This window comes from Pyxicephalus adspersus, chromosome 11, assembly GCF_032062135.1.
Source record: "Pyxicephalus adspersus chromosome 11, UCB_Pads_2.0, whole genome shotgun sequence".
NCBI lineage: Eukaryota > Metazoa > Chordata > Amphibia > Anura > Pyxicephalidae > Pyxicephalus > Pyxicephalus adspersus.
In genome coordinates, this window is record NC_092868.1 from 5,965,508 (window position 1) to 5,989,802 (window position 24,295).

The 24,295-nt window shown below is 40.0% G+C and overlaps 1 protein-coding gene across 2 annotated transcripts; it reads left to right on the forward strand.

Annotated features, from left to right (window-relative positions):
• The first annotated feature begins 491 nt into the window (after positions 1-491).
• Positions 492-21,838, forward strand: LOC140340916 (hemicentin-1-like). 2 transcript variants are annotated; one of them, XM_072426363.1, is made up of 11 exons: positions 492-608; positions 3,126-3,437; positions 4,510-4,812; positions 5,849-6,115; positions 9,589-9,861; positions 12,605-12,877; positions 15,511-15,783; positions 17,013-17,294; positions 18,630-18,905; positions 20,301-20,476; positions 21,174-21,838. In XM_072426363.1, the coding sequence occupies exons 1-10, from the start codon at positions 539-541 to the stop codon at positions 20,438-20,440; spliced, it is 2,469 nt and encodes an 822-aa protein (XP_072282464.1). In that variant the 5' UTR covers positions 492-538; the 3' UTR covers positions 20,441-20,476; positions 21,174-21,838. The 2 variants fall into 2 exon arrangements, with proteins under 2 accessions (XP_072282464.1, XP_072282465.1); XM_072426364.1 differs by lacking the exon at positions 15,511-15,783.
• The last annotated feature ends 2,457 nt before the right edge of the window (positions 21,839-24,295 follow it).

The following is a 24,295-nucleotide window of genomic DNA, read 5'->3' on the forward strand; positions in this document are numbered from 1 at the left end:
GGGGGTGTTGCACTTTACAAAAAAAAAAAAACAGATTTTTTACCTTACATAAAAGGGTTGTCTACCATTTTATGTACAGTGAAATTTCTGAGTTTAGGTACGATTTCGGGAGTACCAAAACCCAGCATCCTTCTGACATCAACGTATGTGGAACTAAATCGCTGAGCAGGGAGAAGTTGTATCCTGTGCGAGTTATATTTGACAAATCTGTAACTCAGAATATCATTTTTTATTTGAAAATAACTAACGTGAACCAGAATTTCCTTTACTTCGCACCTCCTTCATCTGCCTTACTAGATATGTACCGACGCCAAGTTGCCCATCCTTGTTACTGTTGTTTATGATTCACTCCTTTATTTTTATATCCAAAACTAGAAAAACCGGATTCCCCCCTCATCAATAAAAAATATGGCACTGTTTGCTCTCTTTTACACCTCGTAAAATGTTTCCTGTTTTTATGGTTCACCTTTAAGTCATTCAGTTCACGGGCATTAACAGAGGGATCGGTGTCCGGGTAACATCTCTATTCTAAAGCCGAATGGGTAAAGGGAACATGGATCGCATTGGCGTCCGACTGGCCTGCGTTCTGCTCCTGCTCATCCAGTATGGTGAGATGTTTTGGTACCTTTTTAATAGTTCATGATTATTATAAAATTGGTAATTACAGATAATGGCACAGAATCTTGTACACAAATTTGTCAATATTCACTGTATGACAGGTACAATGGTAATACGTAAAAGGATAATTATGGCTATAGAGGAAACAATGACCCAATTCATCAAGCCTTAAGCATCACATAAAGCATGCTAAAGTGGCCTCTTATTAAAGCCTTGCCTTAAGCATTATTTATCACATTTTATATGACGTAATTCAGACTCAAAAGAGTCGATTTATAAAAAAAAGAACATGGTAAATTTCCAAAGTTTTACCAAATTTTCTCATATTAGATATTGCAAAGCTGTGCCAACGTCAAATATCCAATCCTTTACAATGATTTCTTTTATGTTTTTAGCATAGGTTTGGATTTTCTTTGCAAATTTACTTTTTACGTATCTTAACCTAATTTAATAAGCCAGCATTGCAAAGGAACATGTTCTACGGCTTTAGTAAACCAACCTCCGTGTTCCTTGGAGAAATGTTCACGAAGCAGGGAGTGATTCTCAACATTAACTGGGCAACACGATGGCTCAGTGGGTAGCACATGGACCTTTGCAGCACTAGATCATAGAATCGAATCTTGGCCAGGACACTATGTGCATGGGGTTTGCAGAACCCGTGTTTGCGAGGGTTTCCTCTGGTTTCCTCCCACATTCCAAAAACATGCAGTTAGGTTATTTGGCTTCCCCCCCCCCAAAAAAATGACTTTTGACTAATAAAGACACATGACTATGGTAGGGACATTAGATTGTGAGCCTTGGAGGGACAGCTGGTGACATGACTATGGAGTTTGTAAGGCACTGCCTAATATGTTGGCGCTATATAAATACTGTGTAATAATAATAATAATAATAATATCTTAAAATTGTCCAAGAACACCTACACAGCCAACAAATGGGTGAAGGGACAAAATAGGAAAGACTGTAGATTGTACAAATTGTTTTGGACCAAGCCAATTACTTAATAGGGGAACTGCAATGGATTGAAGAAAAGATTTCGGCCTGTGGCATATTAGGGTGGGTCTAACAAAACATTTGCACAATGCATGTTTGTTTGATATTGGTTCGTCTGTATTTTACAGTATTCAGCTACTGACCTATAGACCAACCTAGCATAGAGATTCCAATTGCAAACTTTTGCCCTTCATGTTTTATTCAAATGGAATTTGCCCATTAGACAACACGACAGGCTTTATTAGAAAAAAACATTCACCTATCACATATAAATTAATAAAAAATTCTCTATAAATAGACCAATAGGTGTAGCCCTGGGTTGATTTTGGGGTCTCCTACTCCAACAACAATTTTATATGGCCACATATGAAAACAATGGTAACCAAAGCAGGATCTCCCAATAGAGAGACCAAAAGGCTTCTTATTTCACATTCCATTGAGTGATTTGCTTGATCAGGAAGGTGAATCTCATGGTGGTTTAAAGTATAATCACTAAAAATAAATTACCCTTATAGGCAGTTAACTATTCCTGACTTTATTTAAAAGTATTGGTTAACTTAAAACTTCCCAAAACCTAAGGGAATGCTATGGGGAAACAATGATGGCTGCTAATGGTGACCCGAACACCATCTCTTTACTTTGTAAATTCACTGATCTGAGTGTAAAGTTTGTAAAGAGTGTAAAATTATGAAGAAGGGTTAGACCAGTTTTTCTCAATCAGTGTTCAATGGATAGAATGGATCCCAGAGTTTCCTTGAGCCATTTGTACCTCTCAGTCAGTTTTACTGAGTGACTCCAATAGCTATATGTAGGGATGACATTTTTCTTCCCACTGGCCGACAATACCCACAAGGCTAATGTACTGTAAGCTGTGAAATAACAATTTTAGCAAGGGTTCCCAAATACATGAACGTGTTTTTTTCCAAGGGTTCCCCCACATTAAACCCTTTATTGCTGCATTTCTTCTGGGGTTATTGTTCATTTTATTTGACCTTGTCTCCATTGGGGAGACATATCACTCCATTTGACCTTGAGGACATTTAGGAGATTCACCGCCTCTATTTGGCCGTGTCTCTGCTGGTGAGATTCACCCCTCTATTTGGCTGTGTCCCTGCTGGCGAGATTCACCCCTCTGCTTTACCTGGTCACCCTTTTATTGGTCTAGATGAGCATTGTCACTGGGTTTAGGTGGGAAAATCCCAGAATTTTTGAGGCGAAAAAAATCCCTTTGACAACTCCTTAAGATAGAAATTCTTTTTTTCTGTAGCATCTCCTAGAGAAAATGTTACAAGAAATTTCCCGCAAGTGGGACGAAGGAAACCAAAAATAATATGGTGGGGTTTTGACCCATTCTTCCATGTATGGATGAGCTGTACATACATTTCAAGCGCATGTTTTTGGTAGAAACTTGTTTCAGGTCTGGTTGACATTCCCCTACAACTAAGAAATGCACTGCAAATACGTTAATCTAATATTGTATCGCACTACCATTTATTTTTGTGAATTATTCACAGGCAATGGAGCGGAACTGATTATAATCACTCCTGATTCATCTCCAACACCACTGATTGGAGACACCATCAACCTGAACATTATCTACGACAAACCTCCTAACACCATAGTATGGCTCTTTAACGACAACATTATAGCTATATGGATAAGTAACCAAACAATAATTTCTCCCGGTTACCAGAATCGTCTGATTGTTAAACCTTTTTCATGTACAATCAGTGATTCCACCTTTGCAGACTCTGGAAAATATGTGGTCAACGTTACTGCTACAAATGGTGATTTTGGTTCCCTGTCATTTTCCGTGCTTGTGAAAGGTAAGTCTAAAATCTTCTTGGATTTACTTGACTAAAATCAGTAGCAGCATATGTTTGTATATTTGTAGTACTGGGTCATGCGACTTATTGCAGACTATAGTACTAGAGGGGAATGGTGGCTGGTAAATGCTGTACTTGGCTTTTCCAATGCTAATGGTTTTAAAGTATGTATGTGATTGTTTGTATGCCATTTGGGGTAATGCCGACGCTGCTCTATAGATACAGTAAAGTGAATGACCATCGCCACTTTTGGACAGGACTTCAGTTGCCAGAAGGACCACCAGGTGAAAATACCTGACACATATCCTTAGGTGAGGGTTATGGTGGTCACCCCTCTGGGATGGACCTCCTTCCTGTGGGGTTCTTTAGGAGGGTGAAGGTGCCAACATAGGGTTGAGGAGTCCCCCATCAAAGGTATCTGGGGGCCCTGGGATTTACAGTTATGCTTTAGATAGTTAAGAAAACAAACACTTTAAATGTAAAGAATTTAACTAGAGCCGTGAAACCTTCTAAAGCCGTGTTTTTCAAGCAGTGTTCCTTCAGAGGTCAATACTGGCTACGTTGGTGAACCATAGTGTAGGGCAAGGTTTTCTCGCTTGGAATCCTTTCAGTGGTTGTAGGAGTCCCTTAAGGAATAAGTAATTTGTGCCTCCCAGGCCAGTTTAACAGATACAAATGATCTTTTTGGCTGTCTATAAAGGCGACATTCTTCCCAATGGCCAGCAATATAAGAGACATTCTTCCTACTGACAACCACACTAATGTACTGTGAGCTATGGATATAGTAATTATAGACTGGGTTACCGAAAAACATTATTTCGGTTAGAGTTATTCCAAGGGTTTCCCCTATGTAAAAAGGTCAAGAAACACTACTCTAGAGGAACAGGTAGAACAAAGATGTTGATGGAGAGTTAGGTGACCATCCAGGGGAGTTGGGTACATTAGTACTTTTCAGTGTTTTCTCATTGACATTTAACTACAGAACCTACAAGAATACTCAGGTGAGTCCCAGTTTCAGAGTCTGTTTTTACTTGGTGGCCAAACACATTATCTGTACCTTTTGCTTTCACAGAGAAAGTCCTGGAAATCACAAGTAACGACACGGGGAAGTTTAGGACGGGGGAAAATATCAGTCTGAACATCCAGTATGAAGGAAATCCAATTTACATATTTTGGCGTTATAACGGTACCACGGTGGCCTTTAAATCAGGCAGCATTTTCTATGTGGTTCCCAAATTCAAAGACCGGCTGATCCTTGACAATAGAGGGTCTCTGCTTATTTATAACACCACCATTGATGATGCAGGAAATTACACTGTCACGGTGGAGACTAGTTTCGCCCCTGGTTCACTGTCCTTTCAGGTGATGTTCAGCGGTAAGTTAAGTTACTTTAAGGAATATATTATACAGTGAATATATATGCAGGCAAACGTATATACCATCACTTTGCAAGGGATAATTCAATTAGCTTAGTAAAATGTGTACTTTGCAAATACCCAATCGTGTAGAATGAAAAACATGACTGGATGTAGAATGAACATGACTGGATAGATTTTTATAGTCTTGGTATATATCAAGGGGATACATCAATCTCCTAAGAGAACAACTAATACTCTTTCATTAATCAACCGCAATGACAGCAAGCTGCCCAAGACATAAAGCAGCTAAGCAACCTCTAGTCATAACACTTCTACCACCATGCTTTACAGTTGGTATGAGATAACTGTAGTCCTGCTCTAAAGCTCAGATCAGGGTCCATCTAAATCACAGAGAAGGCAATCAGGGTATAGGAGTTGAATAAGAGATAGAGCAGAGTCCTCCAGTAGCACAGAGAAAATAATCAGGGTGGAGGAGTTGGAAAATGGACAGAGCGGGCCAGGGTACTCCAGCAGCACAGAAACATACCATTAAGATGGGAGACTTAGATACCAGATGGAGCAGAGTCCTGCAGTAGAACGGAGAATACTTAAGAATAATGGACAGAGCTGGTTAGGTCTTCCAGCGGTATAGAAATACTTAACAAATAGAGAAGTTGGAACATGGATGGAGCATAGTCCTTTATTAGCAAGGAGAATGGTATTCAGATTTAGGAACTTGGTAATGCACAGACCAGGGTCCACCACCATCACAGAGAATCATTTTTGGATTTCTAAAGGGTCTGAATAATGCACAGAGCAGGGTCCCCCAATACCTTCAAACAATCGTGGTAAGCTCTGGTCACTGGTGCAGGTCAAGAAAAAAAAGTCAATCAATATTGAAAAGCCATTCTCAAGTTTTGCCCGCTTCATGGTAGGTAGTAAAAACCACCAATAAACCCAACAGTAAGATATAGAATTTGTATGCATTTAGGAATAAATCACAATGAAAATGGCAAATCCACAAACCTCCACTTCCTCCTTACTTCTTCACAGATTTATGGAATGTGACAGTGCTACAAACACCACCGATCATAAACGAGAGTTCCCCCGATGTGATTCTCACCTGCAGTGCCACCTCCGGATCTGGATCTGTAACGTGGCAGAAGGATGGTCAGCCTATAAATATTGATAGCACGCACATCATTCTAGACAAGGTCCTCCAAATTTTGAACCCAAAAAGAACAGATACTGGAAATTACAGCTGCAACATGACCGACATGATCAGATGGGATGTGGGATCCATAATAATGACAGTATACTGTAAGTGGAAGCTAAAAGCACATAGACCTGCACGCTGGTTGACATACACTATGTACTTGACTATCCTTTGATTTGTTTCATACTGTATGTATGGACACATACATACATATACATGGTAGTGGGGAAGGGGGTGCTTGATTACATATTTGCTTGATTACATATTAATGCTTCTTTCTTTGTGATGCTATACAATGGTTGTGCTTTACTGCTCCTCTTCAGAATGAAGTTGTACGAGCCAGAAAATAATTTACATGCTGTGTAGTTGACTTTATTTTGTATGCATCTATATGGTTGATGGAACATTTTAAAAGTGTCTGAGCTTCTGTGCCTGGGGAAATAAATTCCCCTTTGGAAGCTTCAAGGCGAGACCGATATCTATACAAACATAACCTACAAGACACCATCTTCACCAACTACTCCACTAGTGAAGATGGCTTCTAAGTGATAGTACGAAAACCTAAACCTTACACAAATTGGTGTCAATGGCTGGATGATGCTTTAATGTCCTGGAGGGACTCAAGGGGGATCTGTCTTGTGGTTATCAAATACCTCATGCCTATTATTTCACAGACCCATTTGAGAATGTTAAAGTGACCCAGTCACCTGGTATTGTAAGCGAAAATACCCCTTTGGTTACCCTAAACTGTAGCTCCTCTGGTTACAGTGAGGAAATGTCATGGATGAAGGATAGAGAGTTTATAATTAATAATACTGCTTACAGTCTTTTGGATGGGAATCAGATTCTCCAGATTACTCAACCCAACAGGCTGTTGAGTGGAAACTATAGCTGCAACATGTCCAATGTAGTCTACTGGGGTTCTGCATCACGTAAGCTCCTTGTCTATGGTAAGTGGCATTACAAAAGTGATGTCTGTGTCCCATAGGGTGACGTTTTGCATTCCCTAAATTAGAGTAATACAAAATAACAGTGGAGAACTAAAAGATAATATAGGTATTACCTGGTATTCCACAGCACTATTGATGATTTTAAAGCCCAACCTAATCTTTTTTTTTTTAGAGAGGTCTTCTCATAATGATCTATTTTTACCCCAAGATGTCCGCATTGTTCTAGGTTGAATGATGCTCATCACCATTTTTTCTGAAAGAATAAGGACAGAGTACTGACAGAGCATCATGAGGGTATCACCATGGTGGATCACACTCACCATTAGTGCTTGATTGAGAACCACTCACCACCAGGTGTCATCATGTGACTGCCATTAGGAGTTACTTTAATACAACTGGGGAACTTGGGGGAAAAACAGTAATGAGTAGGGGTATAAAAAGAAAAAAACATTTAAAAACATTAAATCAAATTATGTTTAAAAATAGGATCAGCTTGATTAGTCCTTGTTAAAAAAATTTCAAATTATTAGTTTAAATTGTTACTGTACAAATGTTGCTAAAGTCTCAGACACTGGATAACTCTGTAAAATAAATCTACTGTGTTAGCATACACATTGTTGAATATATCCTTTTCGCAAAGTAGTTGGGGTAGTGGTAACAGTGGAGGTTTAACCTTTAGATCTTATCTTATGGCAATAAAGGACTATTGTAGGAAGGAACTAGTTGGTCATTCTAGTTCAGCAAGTTCCTTCCAGAGTAGATGTTCTGTGGCAGACCGGAGTTTCCAAATGTGCTGTCCACAGTTTTTTCCAGAAACACAACCCAGCCTCGAGGCATTTCTTAAACTGATATCTTCTGTGTGAACTCATTGAAAGCACTGCTACTTCTGAAGTTCTGTCTTGTTAGATTTGGCGATGTCAATAATGATCTGCTCATGATTCTTCCCACTGGAGAGAAAGCCAAACCCATAGACCAACTGTGCAAGGATCTTCTAAGCTTTTGCTTTATCTGTTCAATGAATACTCTCTTCCTCTACTCCTCCTCCAGCTCCCCGACCATTCTTCAACCCCTTATCTTACCACATGCTCATTCTACTCAGCAAGTTCCTTCCAAAGAAGATGTTCTGTGGCAGACAAGAGTTTCCATATGTGTTGTCCATAGTCTTCTCCAGAAGAATCCAATCCAACTTGAATGTTTATCTTAAGCTTTATGGATGTATATTCTTTGTGAACTCATCCAAAGCATGACCGCCTTTGACTTTCAGTCTTTTTAGATTTGACATAAGGTTTGGTGATGTCAATACTGGACTGCTCATGGTTATCCCTACTGGAGAGAAGGCCAAACTTATGGTCCAACTGTGCAAGAGTCTTCCAAGCCTTTATCTTTTCTGTGGATCTTCACTTTCACTACTTCTCCTTCAGCTTCCTTAACATTTCCTAATCACTTATCTTACTACCTGTCTACAGTAAAACAGTTCTGACATGAGGAAGCAAAGATCGGCTTTTCTAGGATCAACTGCATGGAGACCACAGGCAACGTTTGGTGACTAGCCTTCACTTCCAATACTGTTTTCTGACATATCTTCAATAATTCAGAACCTTCAATATCAAAACCACCAGATGAGCTTCTGGTCAACAGTTTCTTCCTATTGATTCTTCCATAAAGACCATAAATGTTCTTGTGCCATTACTTATACCATGGGCAAGAAGCTAAAGAGATCCAGAACCCCGGAAGTAGGCTCTTCTATCATAAGTGGTCCTTATGGAAGAATTGTGACCACAAGGTCTTTCTACTGATGTGAACATCAGATTGGCTTTGTGAAAATAAAATGTTCTTTCCACACTGGAGGCTTTCTCCAAAAGAATTTCATGTTTTGATCAAATCTGATAACTCCCAACACTCTATTGCAGTAAGAATAAGATTCTTAGTGTGATTCTAATCAATCACACTCATGGTTCCCAACTTGATTCTTCAGCATGACAATGACTTTAAACACAAGTCAGATGTATCTTAACCAAAAAGTGAAAGAAAGATTCTTAAAACAGATTGTGTGAACCCCACAGGGACCCATAAAGATTTGCTTGCAAAGATAGAAAGTAGGGTGGTCAAAGAATATGGCGGACATCAAAGTTCCATCTAAGACCTTGCGGCTGCATTGCACCAACCAGATTTTATTTCATGTTCTTCACCATTTTTTTTTAAAGCCTTTCTACTTTACAGGAATTGTTATCGGGTGGTTACTGAAAAAGTTAGATCATAATACAGGGGTCACTCAGCTTAAAAATATTTCTGGGGAGAATACTGATGTAAATCATTGTGCCTGTGTGGTGCTGGCTGTGTTCCCAGTGTTGGATATAGATCAGCCCTTGTTGCAATCTCTGGGTTTAAGTACAAAGTTGTAGCACTTCAGTCTGATCATTGGGGGAGAGAAGACGGAAATGGTGCATATTCTTCCTCCTTCTTCAGTATAGCATGCTCTCAGGTAGTAAATGAATTGTGCTTTTGTGTATTTTGACACTAGGATTGTATTCAATCCAATAATGTTAGTATATTGGTATTACAATGTCAACTACTAATGTCAAACTTTTTAAGTCTTCTTTAAAAACTTTATGCCTTTTATCTTACAGACCCGATAGAGAACGTTACAATAACCCAGTTTCCCCAGATTGTAAGTGAGAATACCCCTACTGTAAATCTAAGCTGTAGCGCCTCTAGTGGTCCCATAGAAACAGTGACGTGGATGAAGAATGGACAGGCCATAGATCACACTTACATACTACTAGATGGAAATTTCACTCTGCAGTTAATTCAACCCAAAAGAGAGTTCATTGGAAACTATAGCTGCAATTTATCCAACGCCGCCTACTCAAATACAGGGTATCATCATCTCCATGTCAATGGTAAGTAATGGTGTCAGTGTGTAGTCTGTACCCCTTATTGCAATGTATAGATCAGAAGTATTACTTGCCCAAATAGAATTTTGTATGAATTAAAAAGTGTCAAAATCATTCAAGGTCAACTTAAAAAAATTAAAGGTCCTCTCAGTTGATGTTTAGAAAATAAGCTATCAATATCCATGGTATTTTCACCACAAGATATTCTCAGTCTTTTAGGTTTTACAACACCAAGCATGATTTAACCCCAAAAACTGAGGACATACTATGAGTGCAGGACCTAATAGGACCTCTCCCTGAGGATGTCACAATGGCACCCTACATTCCAAGTGCATTCATGCAGAGAGCATTGCTAGTGTAATCACACTGCTGCTCTCTGCATCACCATTGGACCAAGACCAAAAAGGGAACCATGTTTTTATATATGCCTGACTTTAAGACATCTAAGAAATGTAAGTATATAGAAGTGAACAAGATTAGGTAAGGGACAACCAAAAAAGAAGAGGCTGGTGAAGACATGGCCAAGAAAACAAGGATGGTAATCCCTCATAAGGTAAGAACTTTATGCAGATACTTTAAAGAGGTCATAGGATGGGCTGTCCAAGCACAAACAAGTTGACAAAGCTGGAGACCCAACAATGAAGTGATTAGTCATGGAAAGTGCAATGGAGAAGAAGTACATCCAGTTTACTACTCAAAAACCCAAAACACCAATCTTGTCAAGAGAAATGGTGGCTTAGGGATTAACATTATCTGCATGGAGTTTGCAGGTTCTTCCCGTGTCTGCGTGGGTTTCCTCCGTGTACTCTGGTTTCCTCCCATACCCCAAAAACATTAGGGGTATGGGAGGGGTTAGGTTAATTAGCTTCCCCCTAAAAAATGACCATAGGCTACATTAATGGCATATGACTATGGTAGGGACATTAGATTGTGAGCTCCCTCAAAGGAGGGAGTTAGTGACATGACTATGGACTTTGTACAGCGCTGCGTAATATGATGGCGCTATATACTATATGTGTAATAATATTAATAATAATTATAATCTTATCTAAAAAAAAAATTGAAGTCATACTACATTCCTTCAAAGTGGAAACAAAGTGAATTTATCTACGTGTGGAAGGCCCTAAAAAACAAAAACAAAAAAAAACTCCCCAATGGAAGGAAAAAACACGCAGAACTTAACTGCTCTGGGAAGAGACAGTATACCAAATTTAGTGGTTCGCTTTGGAATAAGTCCAACTTTATATAAGTCCTGTTTGGACATGAAATTTTTTTCTTGGTATACAACCTTTGTGCTAGAACTTGTATGGGTCAAAAATGAGTCACAACACCGCACGCTACCCTTGACTGCCCATAAGCGTAGTACGCCAGTTGCTACCATTCAGTGAACAACCCGCGCTGTAACTCTCTGTGAATTACATAACATCCCCTCCTCTTCCCTTCTCAGCACCATCCTAGTAGGCACTCAACTCAGCAAGGTAAAGGGAGGTTAAATTTTCATTTACTTCATTTAGTTGCTTTTGTATTTATGTATTTTAGTATTAGGCACTGTTTAAATTATGCTACACAACCCTATCAATGTATAATATGCCAATAACAATAGGATTGTTTTTTCATCGGAACCGAATAATCATTTTCCTTTTATTTCTTATGGGAAAAAATATGTTTGGTATAAATCCTATTTGGTATAAGTCCAGGGATCTGGAACAGATTAGGGACTTATACCAAGGTATCACTGTATAGGGTTCCAACCGAAGACCGGTTTTCTACCAATGGACTGGAGAAACATGGATATATACCTACAAGGGACTGAAGTGTGGTGAAGGTTCCAGGAAGGTTTGGGCTGCCTTTATCAAAAAAAAAGAAAAAAAAATACAGACCCAATTTTCCAGTTAAAACAGATGTCACCATCTATTGGAGAAGGAGAATAACTATCCATCTTGAAATACCATCAGGAAGAAGCCTGATAGGTCCCAAATTTATTTTTTAGTGAACCAAAGACCCCCAATCACACGTTCAAAGTCATGAAGAAGTGTCAGATCAAAAAATCTGGCAACGGATGGTATGGCCCACACAGAGCTCTGATCATTGAACCATTTGGGGTTATTTCCAAAGACCAAAAAATATCATATGGTCAATGATTGTGATGGGACTATACAAAGTCCTCAAGGTTTAGTTCCAAGTAAGGAAACGAGCAAAGATGCCATGCCACCATCTTTTTTGGGCTTTATCAAAAATCACCATCTACTTCTTGGACTTTGATATCAATGATGACACAATCATGTACAGTGTACTCCCCAGCCCCTTTCAGACAGGTGCACTACCCAGCAGATTTCAGTAACTACCCGGCTGTTATCGGGTTGTTAAGGAAAGTTTGTTTACAATTCAGGGGCCACTCAGCTTAAAAAATATTTACTGATGTAAATCACTGTGCCTGTGTGGTTTTGGCTTAGTTTCCATTGTTGGATACAGATTAGCCCTTGTTGTAATCTCTGGGTTTACGTACAAAGTTACAGCACTTCAGTCTGATCACTGGGGGAGAGAAGACGGAAATGGTGCATATTCTTCCTCCTTCTTGCAGAAGTCTAACAGCATAGCACAATTTCAGGTAGTAAAATAGTAAATGTATTATGCTGTTGTGTATCTTGACACTAGGATTGTATTCATGCAATAATGTTAGTATATTGGTATTACAATGTAAAACTTTCTAAAAGTCTTCTTTAAAAACTTTATGCCTTTTATCTCATAGACCCAATAGAGAACGTTACAATAACCCAGTTTCCCCAGACTGTAAGTGAGAATACCTCTGCTGTAAATCTAAGCTGTAGCGCCTCTAGTGGCCCCATAGAAACAGTGACGTGGATGAAGAATGGACAGGCCATAGATCACACTTACATACTACTAGATGGAAATTTCACTCTGCAGTTAATTCAACCCAAAAGAGAGTTCAGTGGAAACTATAGCTGCAATTTATCCAACCCTGCCTACTCAAATACAGGGTATCTTCAGCTCCTTGTCTATGGTAAGTAATGGTGTCAGTGTGTAGTCTGTACCCCTTATTGCAATGTAAGGATAATAGGCGTTACTTTCCCAAATAGAATGTTGTATGAATTAAAAAGTGTCAAAGTCATTCAAGGTCAACTTAAAAAATTAATGTCCTCTCAATTGATGTTTACAAAATAAGCTATCAATATCCATGGTATTTTTTTCACCACAAGATATTCTCAGTCTTTTAGGTTTTACAACACCAAGCATGATTTAACCCCAAAAACCGAGGACATACTATGAGTGCAGGACCTGATAGGACCTCTTCCTAAGGATGTCACAATGGCACCCTACATTCCAAGTGCATTCATGCAGAGAGCATTGCTAGTGTAATCACACTGCTGCTCTCTGCATCACCATGGGACCAAGAGCAAAAATGGAACCATGTTTTTATATGCCTGACTTTAAGACATCTAAGAAATCTAAGTATATAGAAGTGAACAAGATCGGGCAAGGGACAACCAAAAAATGAAGAGGCTGATGAAGATATGGTGGTTTAATCCTCAAATCTCACTACATGGCCAAAACAAACCAAGGATGGTAATCCCTCATAAGATAAGGACTCCATGCAGAAATTTCAAGACTTTGGAGAGGTCCTAGGATGGGTTGTCCAAGCACAAACAAGTTGACAAAGCTGGAGACCAACACTGGAGTGATTGGCCATGGGAAGTGCAATGGAGAAGAAGTACATCCAATTTACTACTCATCAAAGATTTATACACCACTCTATAGTCTAGAGAAATCTAAAGTGCCCACTAAAAAAATTGAGGTCATACTCTATTCCAAGGTGGACACAAAGCCAAGTCATCTACGCGTGAAAGGCCTCAATACAAAAAAAAAAAACTCTCAGACGGAAGAAAAAACACCTGGGGTGCAGAACATAAGCAATTACTCTGGTAAGAGTCAGTATTCCAAATATATGGTTCTAACCAAAGACGTTTTTCCACCAATGGACTTGAGAAAGGAACATCGATATATACATACAGTTAGGTCTATAAATATTTGGACAGACAACTTTTTTCTAATTTTGGTTCTGTACATTACCACAATTTTAAATGGAACAACTCAGATGCAGTTGAACTGCAGACTTTCAGCTTTAATTCAGTGGGTTGAACAAAAAGATTGCAAATAATGTGAGGAACGAAAGCCTTTTTTTAAACACAATCACTTCATTTTAGGGGCTCAAAAGTAATTGGACAATTGACTCAAAGACCTGGACGTCCACGGAAGACAACAGTGGTGGATGATGGCAGAATCATTTCCATGGTGAAGAGAAACCCCTTGACTACAGCCAACCAAGTGAACAACACTCTCCAGGAAGTAGGCGTATCGATATCCAAGTCTACCATAAAGAGAAGACTGCATGAAAGTAAATACAGAGGGTGCACTGCAAGGCACAAGCCACTCATAAGCCTCAAGAATAGAAAGGCTAGATTGGACTTTATTCAAAAACATCTAAAAAAGCCAGCACAGTTCTGGAGAAACATTCTTTGACACATGAAACCAAGATCAACGTTTACCACAGGGGTTGGGAAAGTTTTATGGCCACTAGGCCATTTATGGCATGGGCGGGAGCACGAAGGAGAGTGATTTACCTTCAGGAAGCTTTCCCTATTTACCACGGCCGGCGTTAACTTCCGCCGCCTAATAGGGAAAATAGGGAAAGCTTCCTGAAGGTAAATAGGGGAGCAACTGCAAGGGGGCGGCACCGGAGCTCCGGCTCCAGTAGTTCCTAACGCCCCCTGGCCGAGCAACCCGCGGCACCGGAGTTGGCATTAGGCCGGAACGTTCATGAGTTCAAGATTACAGGCTGTCATTGCCAGCAAAGGGTTACCAAGTATTAGAAATGAACATTTTATTTTCAGCTTTTTAATCTGTCCAAATACTTTTGAGCCCCTGAAATGAAATGATTGTGTAAAACAGGCTTTAATGCCTCACATCTTTATGCAATAATTTTATTCAACCCACTGAACTAAATCTGAAAGTTTGCAGTTCAACTGCATGCGAGTGGTTTCTTTAAAATGAATTGTGGTAATATACAGAACCAAAATTAGAAAAAAGTTTTCTCTGTCCTAATATTTATGGACCTAACTGTACCTACAGGGGACTGAATTGTGGTGAAGGTTCCGTGAATCATTCTTCAGTGAACCAAGGACCCCCAAACACATCAAAGTCATGAAGAACTGTCAGATCAAGGAATCTAGCAACAGAGGGTATGGCCCACACAGAGCTCTGATTATTGAACCATTTGGGGGTCATTTCCAAAGACCAAAAAATGTCAAAAATGGGACTATACAAAAGTTCTGGTGCCACCTTTTTTTTGGGGGGGGGGGGGGTTCACCAAGTATCACCATTTACTTCACTGATTAAGAGAGAAGAGGAGAAAATTCCTCCTGCCTGCATCAGAGTGGTGGAAGTATTTCGGCCTAGGCCTGGACTGGAGCACTAGACCATTTTTGAAATGATAAAAAAGTGGAACGGTACTACAAAGTATTCTGTTACTGTATATTTTCATTTATAAATGTATACATGTATGATTTAGTATTAGGAAGGTAAATTATTTATTTTTAAACTGTCCATATTTAATGCATTATGCCTTTTATTTCATAGACCCATTGGAAAATGTTGTAGTGACCCAGTTACCCCAGATTGTAAGCGAGAATACCTCTGATGTAAATCTAAGCTGTACTGCCTCTAGTGGTTACATAGAAACAGCTATGTGGATGAAGAATGGGCAAGCCATAAATCACACTCACATGCTATTCAATGGAAATATGACTCTTCAGTTAATTAAACCCAAGAAGGAGTTCAGTGGAGACTATAGCTGCAATTTATTCAATGCCGTCTACTGGGGTACTGGGTCACTTTCTATCCGTGTCTATGGTAAGTAATGGCACAAGCGTGTGGTCTGGGCCTCTAATGGCTAATATTAGAACAGAAGTGTTACATGATCTAAAGAACACATGGTAATCATTAGTCAGCATGTAACATAAGTGTAACTCAACACTTTCCAATCAGCAGGTAACTTGCAACTGAGAACTTTAACAGGAGGTTTGTCTTTAGCAAATCAACCAACACATTTAAAATATGTTTTGGACCCATAGCTTTGGTGTGAGGTTTGTCTTGGATGTCCATTGTGAGTGCCTTCAGAAATGTATGTGTGGTGGGTTAAACAGACAAACTACAGAAAATCAGTAGGAGACCTCTATTCTGTTCGCCATCAGTTTTGACCACTTTCAGTCCCAAAAGTTGACCATTTGATCTTAGTGTCTAGAGCAGCCTTTATCATCCAAGGTTCTGTGGAACATCAGGCTTTCGCTAGAAGTTCCCTGAACAGTGGTGGATTAATCCCCATCCCAATGGTGCCTACATTCGTTTTAACCAGTGTCACTCCATTTATATAGCTGAACACGAATGTGAGGTGGTACTTCTCCATGGGCACCACATAAGAAGACCACTGACTACTTGTCCAAAGGGGGCCCAATGTGAAGAGATACAACAATCAGCATAGAAACAACCTAGGGAAAATCATATATAACACCCCGAGGTGCCATATATGCTGGGTATGTTGCAATTTTTAGAGGTCATAGGTCAACATGGTGAGCATCTGAAGCTGTAGATAAGAGTTTGTTTAAAGTTCCTAATGGTTCTCCAAAGGTCAAGGCTTTTTTAGAAGGTTTATTCATGGCACATTTATTGCACTTAATTCAGCTCAAGATGCCTGGTCTCTAATGGATAGATTGGGACTGATTTATTAAAGCTCTCCAAGGCTGGAGAAGATAGACTATCATTGAGGATCACCTAGGTTTTCCCATTATTGGATAAAATAGACTATCATTCCTGGATCACCCAGGTTCTCCAGTTAGGGAGAACTTTAATTATCAGACCTAATGAAAATGGTGAAATGGTTAAGGGTTTTCTGTGTAGATCCCTGCACATCCTCAAATGGTTAGGTCTCCACTCTCCAGATACTCGATGGAAATGTATACAATCATAGGAGAAAGAAATAATAGCAGGACAACCTGAATTTCTCACAAAACATTTTAATGGAGGTAGTTGAGGCCCGAACGAGATTTGGTTTTCCTAAATACTTTCTACCTTTTATCTTACAGACCCGGTGGAGAATGTTACAGTGACCCAGTTACCGACAACGGTGAGCGAAATGACATCATTGGTAACTTTAAGCTGTAACGCCTCTAGTGGTTATACAGAGGCAGTGACATGGATCAAGGATGGGAATATAATAGTTAATGAAAATAACACATTCAATCTATTGGATGGGAATCACACTCTCCAAATAATTCAACCCAATAGGACATTCAGTGGAAAGTACAGCTGCAATATATCAAATGCAGTCTACATGAATTCTTCATACCTTCAGCTCCTTGTCCATGGTAAGTGGCATCACAAAAGTGCAGCCCATTGGGACTCATGGACAGAGTTCATTCAGCTGTCTATGGTAAATTGTATCAAAAAAGAGTCGCCTACGATTTCTTTAAGCAGAACATGACTTCAACATTGCTTCGATTGTAAGCTTGAAGTACTTACAGCGGAACCATCTGTAAAAAGGAAATACCACTTACCTTTAAGGTGAAAATCGGTCAATCCGATCCTAGTCCAGATGGTCCTGCGCCGTTTGGTTTTCCCTCTCCGTTCTGATGCAGGCTGGACAATGGGCGTCGCCATCTTCTTCCTGTGTCACCTGATTTTGCACTGCGCAGGTGGGGGTTTAGGTGACGTGTTTCAAGAAAAAAGTGCTGATCATTGTTCAATTTTTTTTACATCAAAGGAAAGCCTCTTTTGCTCGTGCCTGACCATGGGCAGAAGGAGCAGTCTGCAGCTTCTTGGGATTCATGATGTGCTAATCCCAGACGCCTCTAGGTTTCCCATTTAGTCTTTACTGCCGTGGCAGTGAGGACAAAAAGGGAAGGGCCTCCACTTCAAATATAAAAAAAAAAAAAAAAACTAAAATTTAAACATTTTTTCCTTTATATAAAAGGTTATTCATCCTTCTAAATTAAGTAAAAATTGTGGTGATAGGTCAGCTTTAAAGTGGACGAGCGATTCAAATGCATTTTATTCCCAGCCCACAACCTTCCTGAACACAAATGGCTTCTGTCGCATGTAATACCACCTCCCTGGGAGCTCAAAATTCTGCAGAAGGGCAGTTTTGTAATAGGCTGGGCAATTCCTAGTGGGATTTTGAGCACCCAGCTTACTCAGTAAATTGCCTTTGTAAGTCTAGGAGTCCATTGACCCACTGACAAAAACAATGTACCCCGCAGGTGGCTGATCTCAATAGCTGTTAATCTACCACTTTTGTTTACTACAAAATACAAAAAATGGAAGGCATACGTATGTAAAAAGCCAAAAGGGGCATCCACTGTGAAAAAGCAACATTCAGTAATGGTCTGGAGGGGCTTTTCTGTATCAGAACAAACTTAAAACTGCACTGGCACCAGGATTTACATGATTGTCTCATCACTACTCCAACATCTCAAGCCACATGGTAAATGATGTGAGACAAGTAAATCGCCATGATTATAAAGAGGAGAGCAGATGAAGGTTTGGTCATGGGAGATAATAAATGCCTGGAAGCGGTACACCATACATTAATTTATTACTTTGCTCCCACAGGCTTCCTTGTCTCTGTGTGGTCCCCTGAAGCCACTTCTCTTTACAGGCAATCTGATCTTCATTTGATCAACACTTTTTCTTTTTCCCAATAGAGCCGTTTGAAAATGTTACAGTGACAGGACCAGCCATGGTTGAGGAGGGAGTGGCCAGTGCAAGTTTAACCTGTAGCGCCTCTAGTGGCAACACTGAAGCAGTGACATGGCTAAAAGATGGAGAATCTTTGCCCAGTGTGGAAGCCTACAGTCTATTGGATGAAAATCAGACTCTCCAGATCACTAAACCTGACAGGACATTCACTGGAAATTATACCTGCATCTTGTCCAATGCTGCCTACGAGGGTTCTGGGTCCCTGTATCTCAACGTCACTTGTAAGTTTGAATAGAACACAGGTTTAATCAGCCATAGACATGCTAGAGTTTTACATAACAACAGGGTTACCTGAAAACCCAACACAACAGTAACAGAGTCAAAATAAAATCTCAGACTATTTAATTTTCCCTGTTATACCCTTCTTCTACCATATTTAAAGTGGAAATGCCTTTTTGTCCCAGTGAAAATTCTGCTTAGAACCCTCACACTGCGATGCTCTGTATTAGCAGAGCTAAGTAGCAGCCACACCCCTCATGCTCATACAGATTTGTACCTCAGAGAAGGGGAGGGGCGTGTCTGATCATGTGATCATGTTACCGATTACCAAGTGCACTAGTTAAACACACTGCACAAATTGTGCCATGGATTGGAAAGTAGGAGGTAGGACAATGCATATAGTATGATGTAAAGAGAAATGTACAAATGTTAGGAACTTAAGAAGTCTGGTCATGGTTCCATGGTTTAGGAAGTGCCTGGCAGCCTGATGATGATTGGTTAAAACAGCTTGGAGACGTTTCCATTAAATATTCTACCAAGAAAACGAAAATATTGGGGGGACTGGCAGTCATACAAACAAAGAAGAATGAGACATAGAGGGAATGGCAGTCATTCTAGGATTCAAGGGAGGACCTGGGGTTATCTGCAGTAATACCAAAATGGAAGGTGTGACCTGGTGGGACTGGCAGTCATTTTAATGGAAGAGGGTCCCTGGTGGCACTGGGGGTCATATTAGGATGGAAGGGGGGCACCTGATGGGACTGCCAGTCATACTATCATTGAAGGGGGGGACCTGGTGGGACTGGTAGTCATACTTAGATGGAAATGAAAATCTGGTGGGACCGACAGTCATATTAAGATGAAAGAGGGGCCTGGTGGGAGTAGTATTCATATTAAGATGAAAGAAGGGACCTGGTGGGAGTGGTATTCATACCAAGATGAAAGAAGGGGCCTGGTGGGAGTGGTATTCATACCAAGATGAAAGAAGGGGCCTGGTGGGAGTGGTATTCATACCAAGATGAAAGAAGGGGCCTGGTGGGAGTGGCAGTCATATTAAGATGAAAGAGGAGACCTGGTGGGCTGACAGTCATACCAAGATGGAATGGGGAACCTGGGGGAAGTAACAGTCATAGAAAGGTGGAAAGGGGGGACTGGCAGTCATACCAAGATGGGAGAAGCCTGGTGGGATTGGCTGTCATACAAAATGGACAGTGGGGGGCTCTGGTTAGCAGTCATAGTAAGATGGAAGAGGATGGGGGGAATCTGGTGGGACGGGCACTATAGGTGAAATAAAAAAGGACTTCGCAGTCAAACCAAACCCTTAAAAAACAACATATTTCTGAATGAAACAAAGATTTGGTCATCCAGCTCATCGAACTTTGTTCTTTCCCACATAGACACAGCAAGTGTCACCACAGCAAGAGTCACCACAGCAAGAGTAACCACAGCAAGTGTCAGTTACGTCACAGCAAGTGCCACCAGCACAATTGGCTTGTTGATAATGTCTCTTCTGGGAGGGATCCTGGTTGTCCACTGACCTCAGATCCCGGAAATGGTCTATGATGGAAGACAGGTAAGCAAAGCTTTTCAAAAAAGTATTTCTACCCTAAAAGTCTGAGACCACCCATAGCTTTAATCAAGTCTAAGTATAGGCTAATGGGTGGAGTAATCTGGCTACTTTTTCCTTATTCCTCAAACTATCTGGTTTTCAGTTCTTCATCCTTTCTGGTGGATATAAAATTAAGCCAGCACAGCCAATATATCTTATATATGGAAAATCTATGGTGATGGCGGACATGGTAGATAGAATAGTTAACTCTATTCATAAACCATTCATATCAGTCGTCCCCCCAAAGGATCTCAAACTCTGAGAAAAAATATTCACATAAATCTCCTTCCTTGAGGAGTTTGTAATCTCATTTCACTGTGGTAATACGTAGTTTATTCACATCAGTCTCCACCCCTGAGGGTCTTGTATCACATCCCTGTGACAATACATAAACTGTTACTAGTCTCCTCCCAAAGATTTTATAATCTGTGACAATTCATAGTCTCCTCGTCTGAGCATCCTGCATTCTTAGGTCTGTGTGCCAATACCTAAACTATTAATATTAGTCTCCTCCCCCGAGGAACTTTCTCATTTTCTTGTGACAGTAAGTAAATTATTCACATCAGTCTCAATAATTCAGTGACTTTCATACAGAGACACATACATTGTCTTAACTGGTGTGAAGTTTTTGACATTTTGTACTTTTTGTTCACTTTTATAGGTTTCTTCAAATGTTCTGCTGTGCACTAAATAAACCGCAAAATAGGACCCTGCTACTACCTGACCTCACTGCTCTGATTACCCCTTTCTGAGTTCCTGAGCCACCCCCAGTTTCCTCTGTGTCTGTTCCTTAAAGGATTCTTTCACCTCCAGCCACATCATCCACCTGCCCCTTATCTCACCTACATCATACCGACTGAGTTCCAAACTCCTCCCACCTTCCCCTATTTAAGGGCTTGATTGCCATTTTCTTCTACATTTGAAGAGCCATCCTCTAGATTTGCCCTTGATCACAAAAGATGGTAAATCTAAAGTTTCAGGGCCCACACACAATAATGTCTGGTGATGTCTTCCAATGGGGACACCTATTGTATAGAAAACCCCTTCCCATTGGAGAGATCTTCCATTATTTTCTATTGGGTCCTCAGGGTCTTTCAAAAGGAAGCCAGACAGGAGATTTAATCCTTACCTACAAAAAAGGCATCTTTCCTGGAATCTATTGTGTGCTATAGAGATTAATTCAGATTGCCTGCATCTATTCCATTTGCCCATTGGATTGACCTGTGAAGATGGCGACCAACGGACAAGAATATATGAAATCAAACATTTTTTTTCCCTTGTCGTAATTTATGCCTATAAATAAATAAATGTTTTTGTCTTTGTGTACGGGAATCGTTGTCGTCTCATGATTAATAACGGGTCACTGTCAGGGGGGAGAAGTTTATGATAAAGAGTTCCAATGATACAATTGCTCATGGGTGACATTCCCTGCAAGTGCCGGAAAAGGTGCCGATTTCCAGTTATGTATTCATCAACATTAAAAAAAAGAATAAAAAGGATTTATACATAACTGCTTCCTAAAATATTAAAGTAAGAATGGTGCTAGAAATCTCCAATGAAGTCAAATAAACATTTCAATGTATGGAGGATATAAGCAGAAGGCAGGGCTTTTTGGAAAACAAGGATATTCTTTTTACTTTTATAAAAATGACAGATTACAGTGAGTGAACGTGTAACATCACTAGACATAGCACGACTCATTTATAGCGTCTGTGGATGGGATTTAAATATGTTGTCTCTTTATCGGACGCGTTTTGCCATTTGGTTTTATCAGGGGTTGTTTTGGAGAAAAAACCATATAGAATGACAGAGAATACAAAGTAAGACCTTGCATAATCATAAAGTCAAGGAACAATATAAATAAACACACGTATATAAATACCAATATACAATAATACAATATTCCTTCCTAAAATATTTTTAGGAGGGAATATTCCCTGGAAATCTCATTTCCTGCGATGGGCTCCCAGCTTTCTCAATCTACAAAAGGGTTTACTAAAATTTTTGCATTAAAAAAGTAATAAAGTAATTATATCCTAATTATCCATTTAGTCTTCTTTTATGTGTCCAAATATTCTCCATAAACCCTTTCTATCCTTTGCAGTGAGCTGCACTCCCTTGACACCTGTGGCTACAAATCATGCTCCCGGTCTTTATTTGTAGCCCCTTTATTGTGCTGTACATAGCTAAGACTACAAGTGTGGCCCCACCCATCCATGATACACAGTGCAATGAACTGGAGACATGGGAGTTTTCAGGCAGGAAGCTGACATTGCAGCTGATGTGCTGCCCTCTAGTGTTCTGTCTGAAATGACAGCCACCAGCAGCCTCTACACAAACTGATCATGTACTGATTCCCTGCCTATTCTTGGAGGGTAAATCTGGTCACATATTTTAACTGTGCATCTAAAGAATTTGATGGGTATTCTTGAACCTCACACTGTAACAAAGAGGAGTATCAGAGAGGTAATGGAGACTTTAAAGCACAATTGGACTTTGAAATCAGCCGAATACTTTCCAGATGTATTAAAATAAAGCGTTTATAAATTCATGCAAATATTTTCCTTTCTAAAGTAGCCACAGCCTGAGTAAGCTTAACCCCTGACAGCATGTTACAGCTATGGATCCTTGCTCTGTGTAAGGAAGCAGCAGTCTCCCTGCAGAAGTCCAATCAGTTTTCAGTGAATCAAACCTAAAGTTCTCCTATCAGCATGAGCTGTGCTTGACCTTTGCAAAGAGACTTCTGCTTCAAAGAGCATTTTTTTTCTAAATACAACATACTGGCAGAAGGGCAGGCTTTTCTACTTCAGACTGTGGCTGCTTTTTAAGGGGAAACTGTAAGATTGTCATTTTCATGCAGCTACAATGGATTTAACCAAAAAAAAAAAAAAAAAAAAGGTAAATTATTTTAAATTAAAATTTAATGAGCCATTAAATGCTGTTTTGCTGCGTCAAAACACAAATAATATGCAATGGATGCAATTTGAAATCTGAACACCTGAATCCCTTATGTATACAAAGTAGCCACACCGCAGCTGAAAGGCAAAAAACAGGCTCGCAGTGGGAGTGTCAGAAAGCAACACACAGGTAGGGGGCGCTGTAGCAATGCAATGAGCCCACAATTTCAGGCTATGTGTGATGTTATCACCCTCCATAAACCGTTACAACATTTCAGTTCCCTTATCCAGGTACAGAATAGATAACAATATATTATTGGCTCATATGGCTGATCAATATTTCCTCCAGATTTTAGAATCAGATCGAAACACTTCTATACATAGAAACTCCCCAGCAGAATGAATTCCCACATCGGCCCAGTTTCGGCCCGCACCGTGTGATGTCACCGAAGCGCCGTGGCCTTTTACACACAAGCAATAAAAAATTCTCACCCTACTGGTTTGGTTTCTGCGGGACAGAAAACAGCAGAATCATCATCACAGCCCTACATTCCACGCTTCTGCATTCCTGGAATATCTCTTTTTAAAGCTTCAAATCACAAAGCTTCCAGGGGAAGAATAGAAATATAAAATGTATCAATTTGGTGGAAACCAATGAGACTTGGAAGTCACATGACTTGATAAGGCGCCTTATAAGATGGTCTGGCTTTAGAGTGTTATAACCATGTTTTAAAAAAGACGTTTCCTTTTTTTAAAATTCTTTTTGCTGCTCATCGTCTGCAGCCACTTTGCAGAGATTTCCGGTCTGAGCTCCGACTTATCGACATGAGTGTGCAGGGGGTGACAACAATGGACCATGGCTGAGTATTTAGGTTGAAAAAGAAGC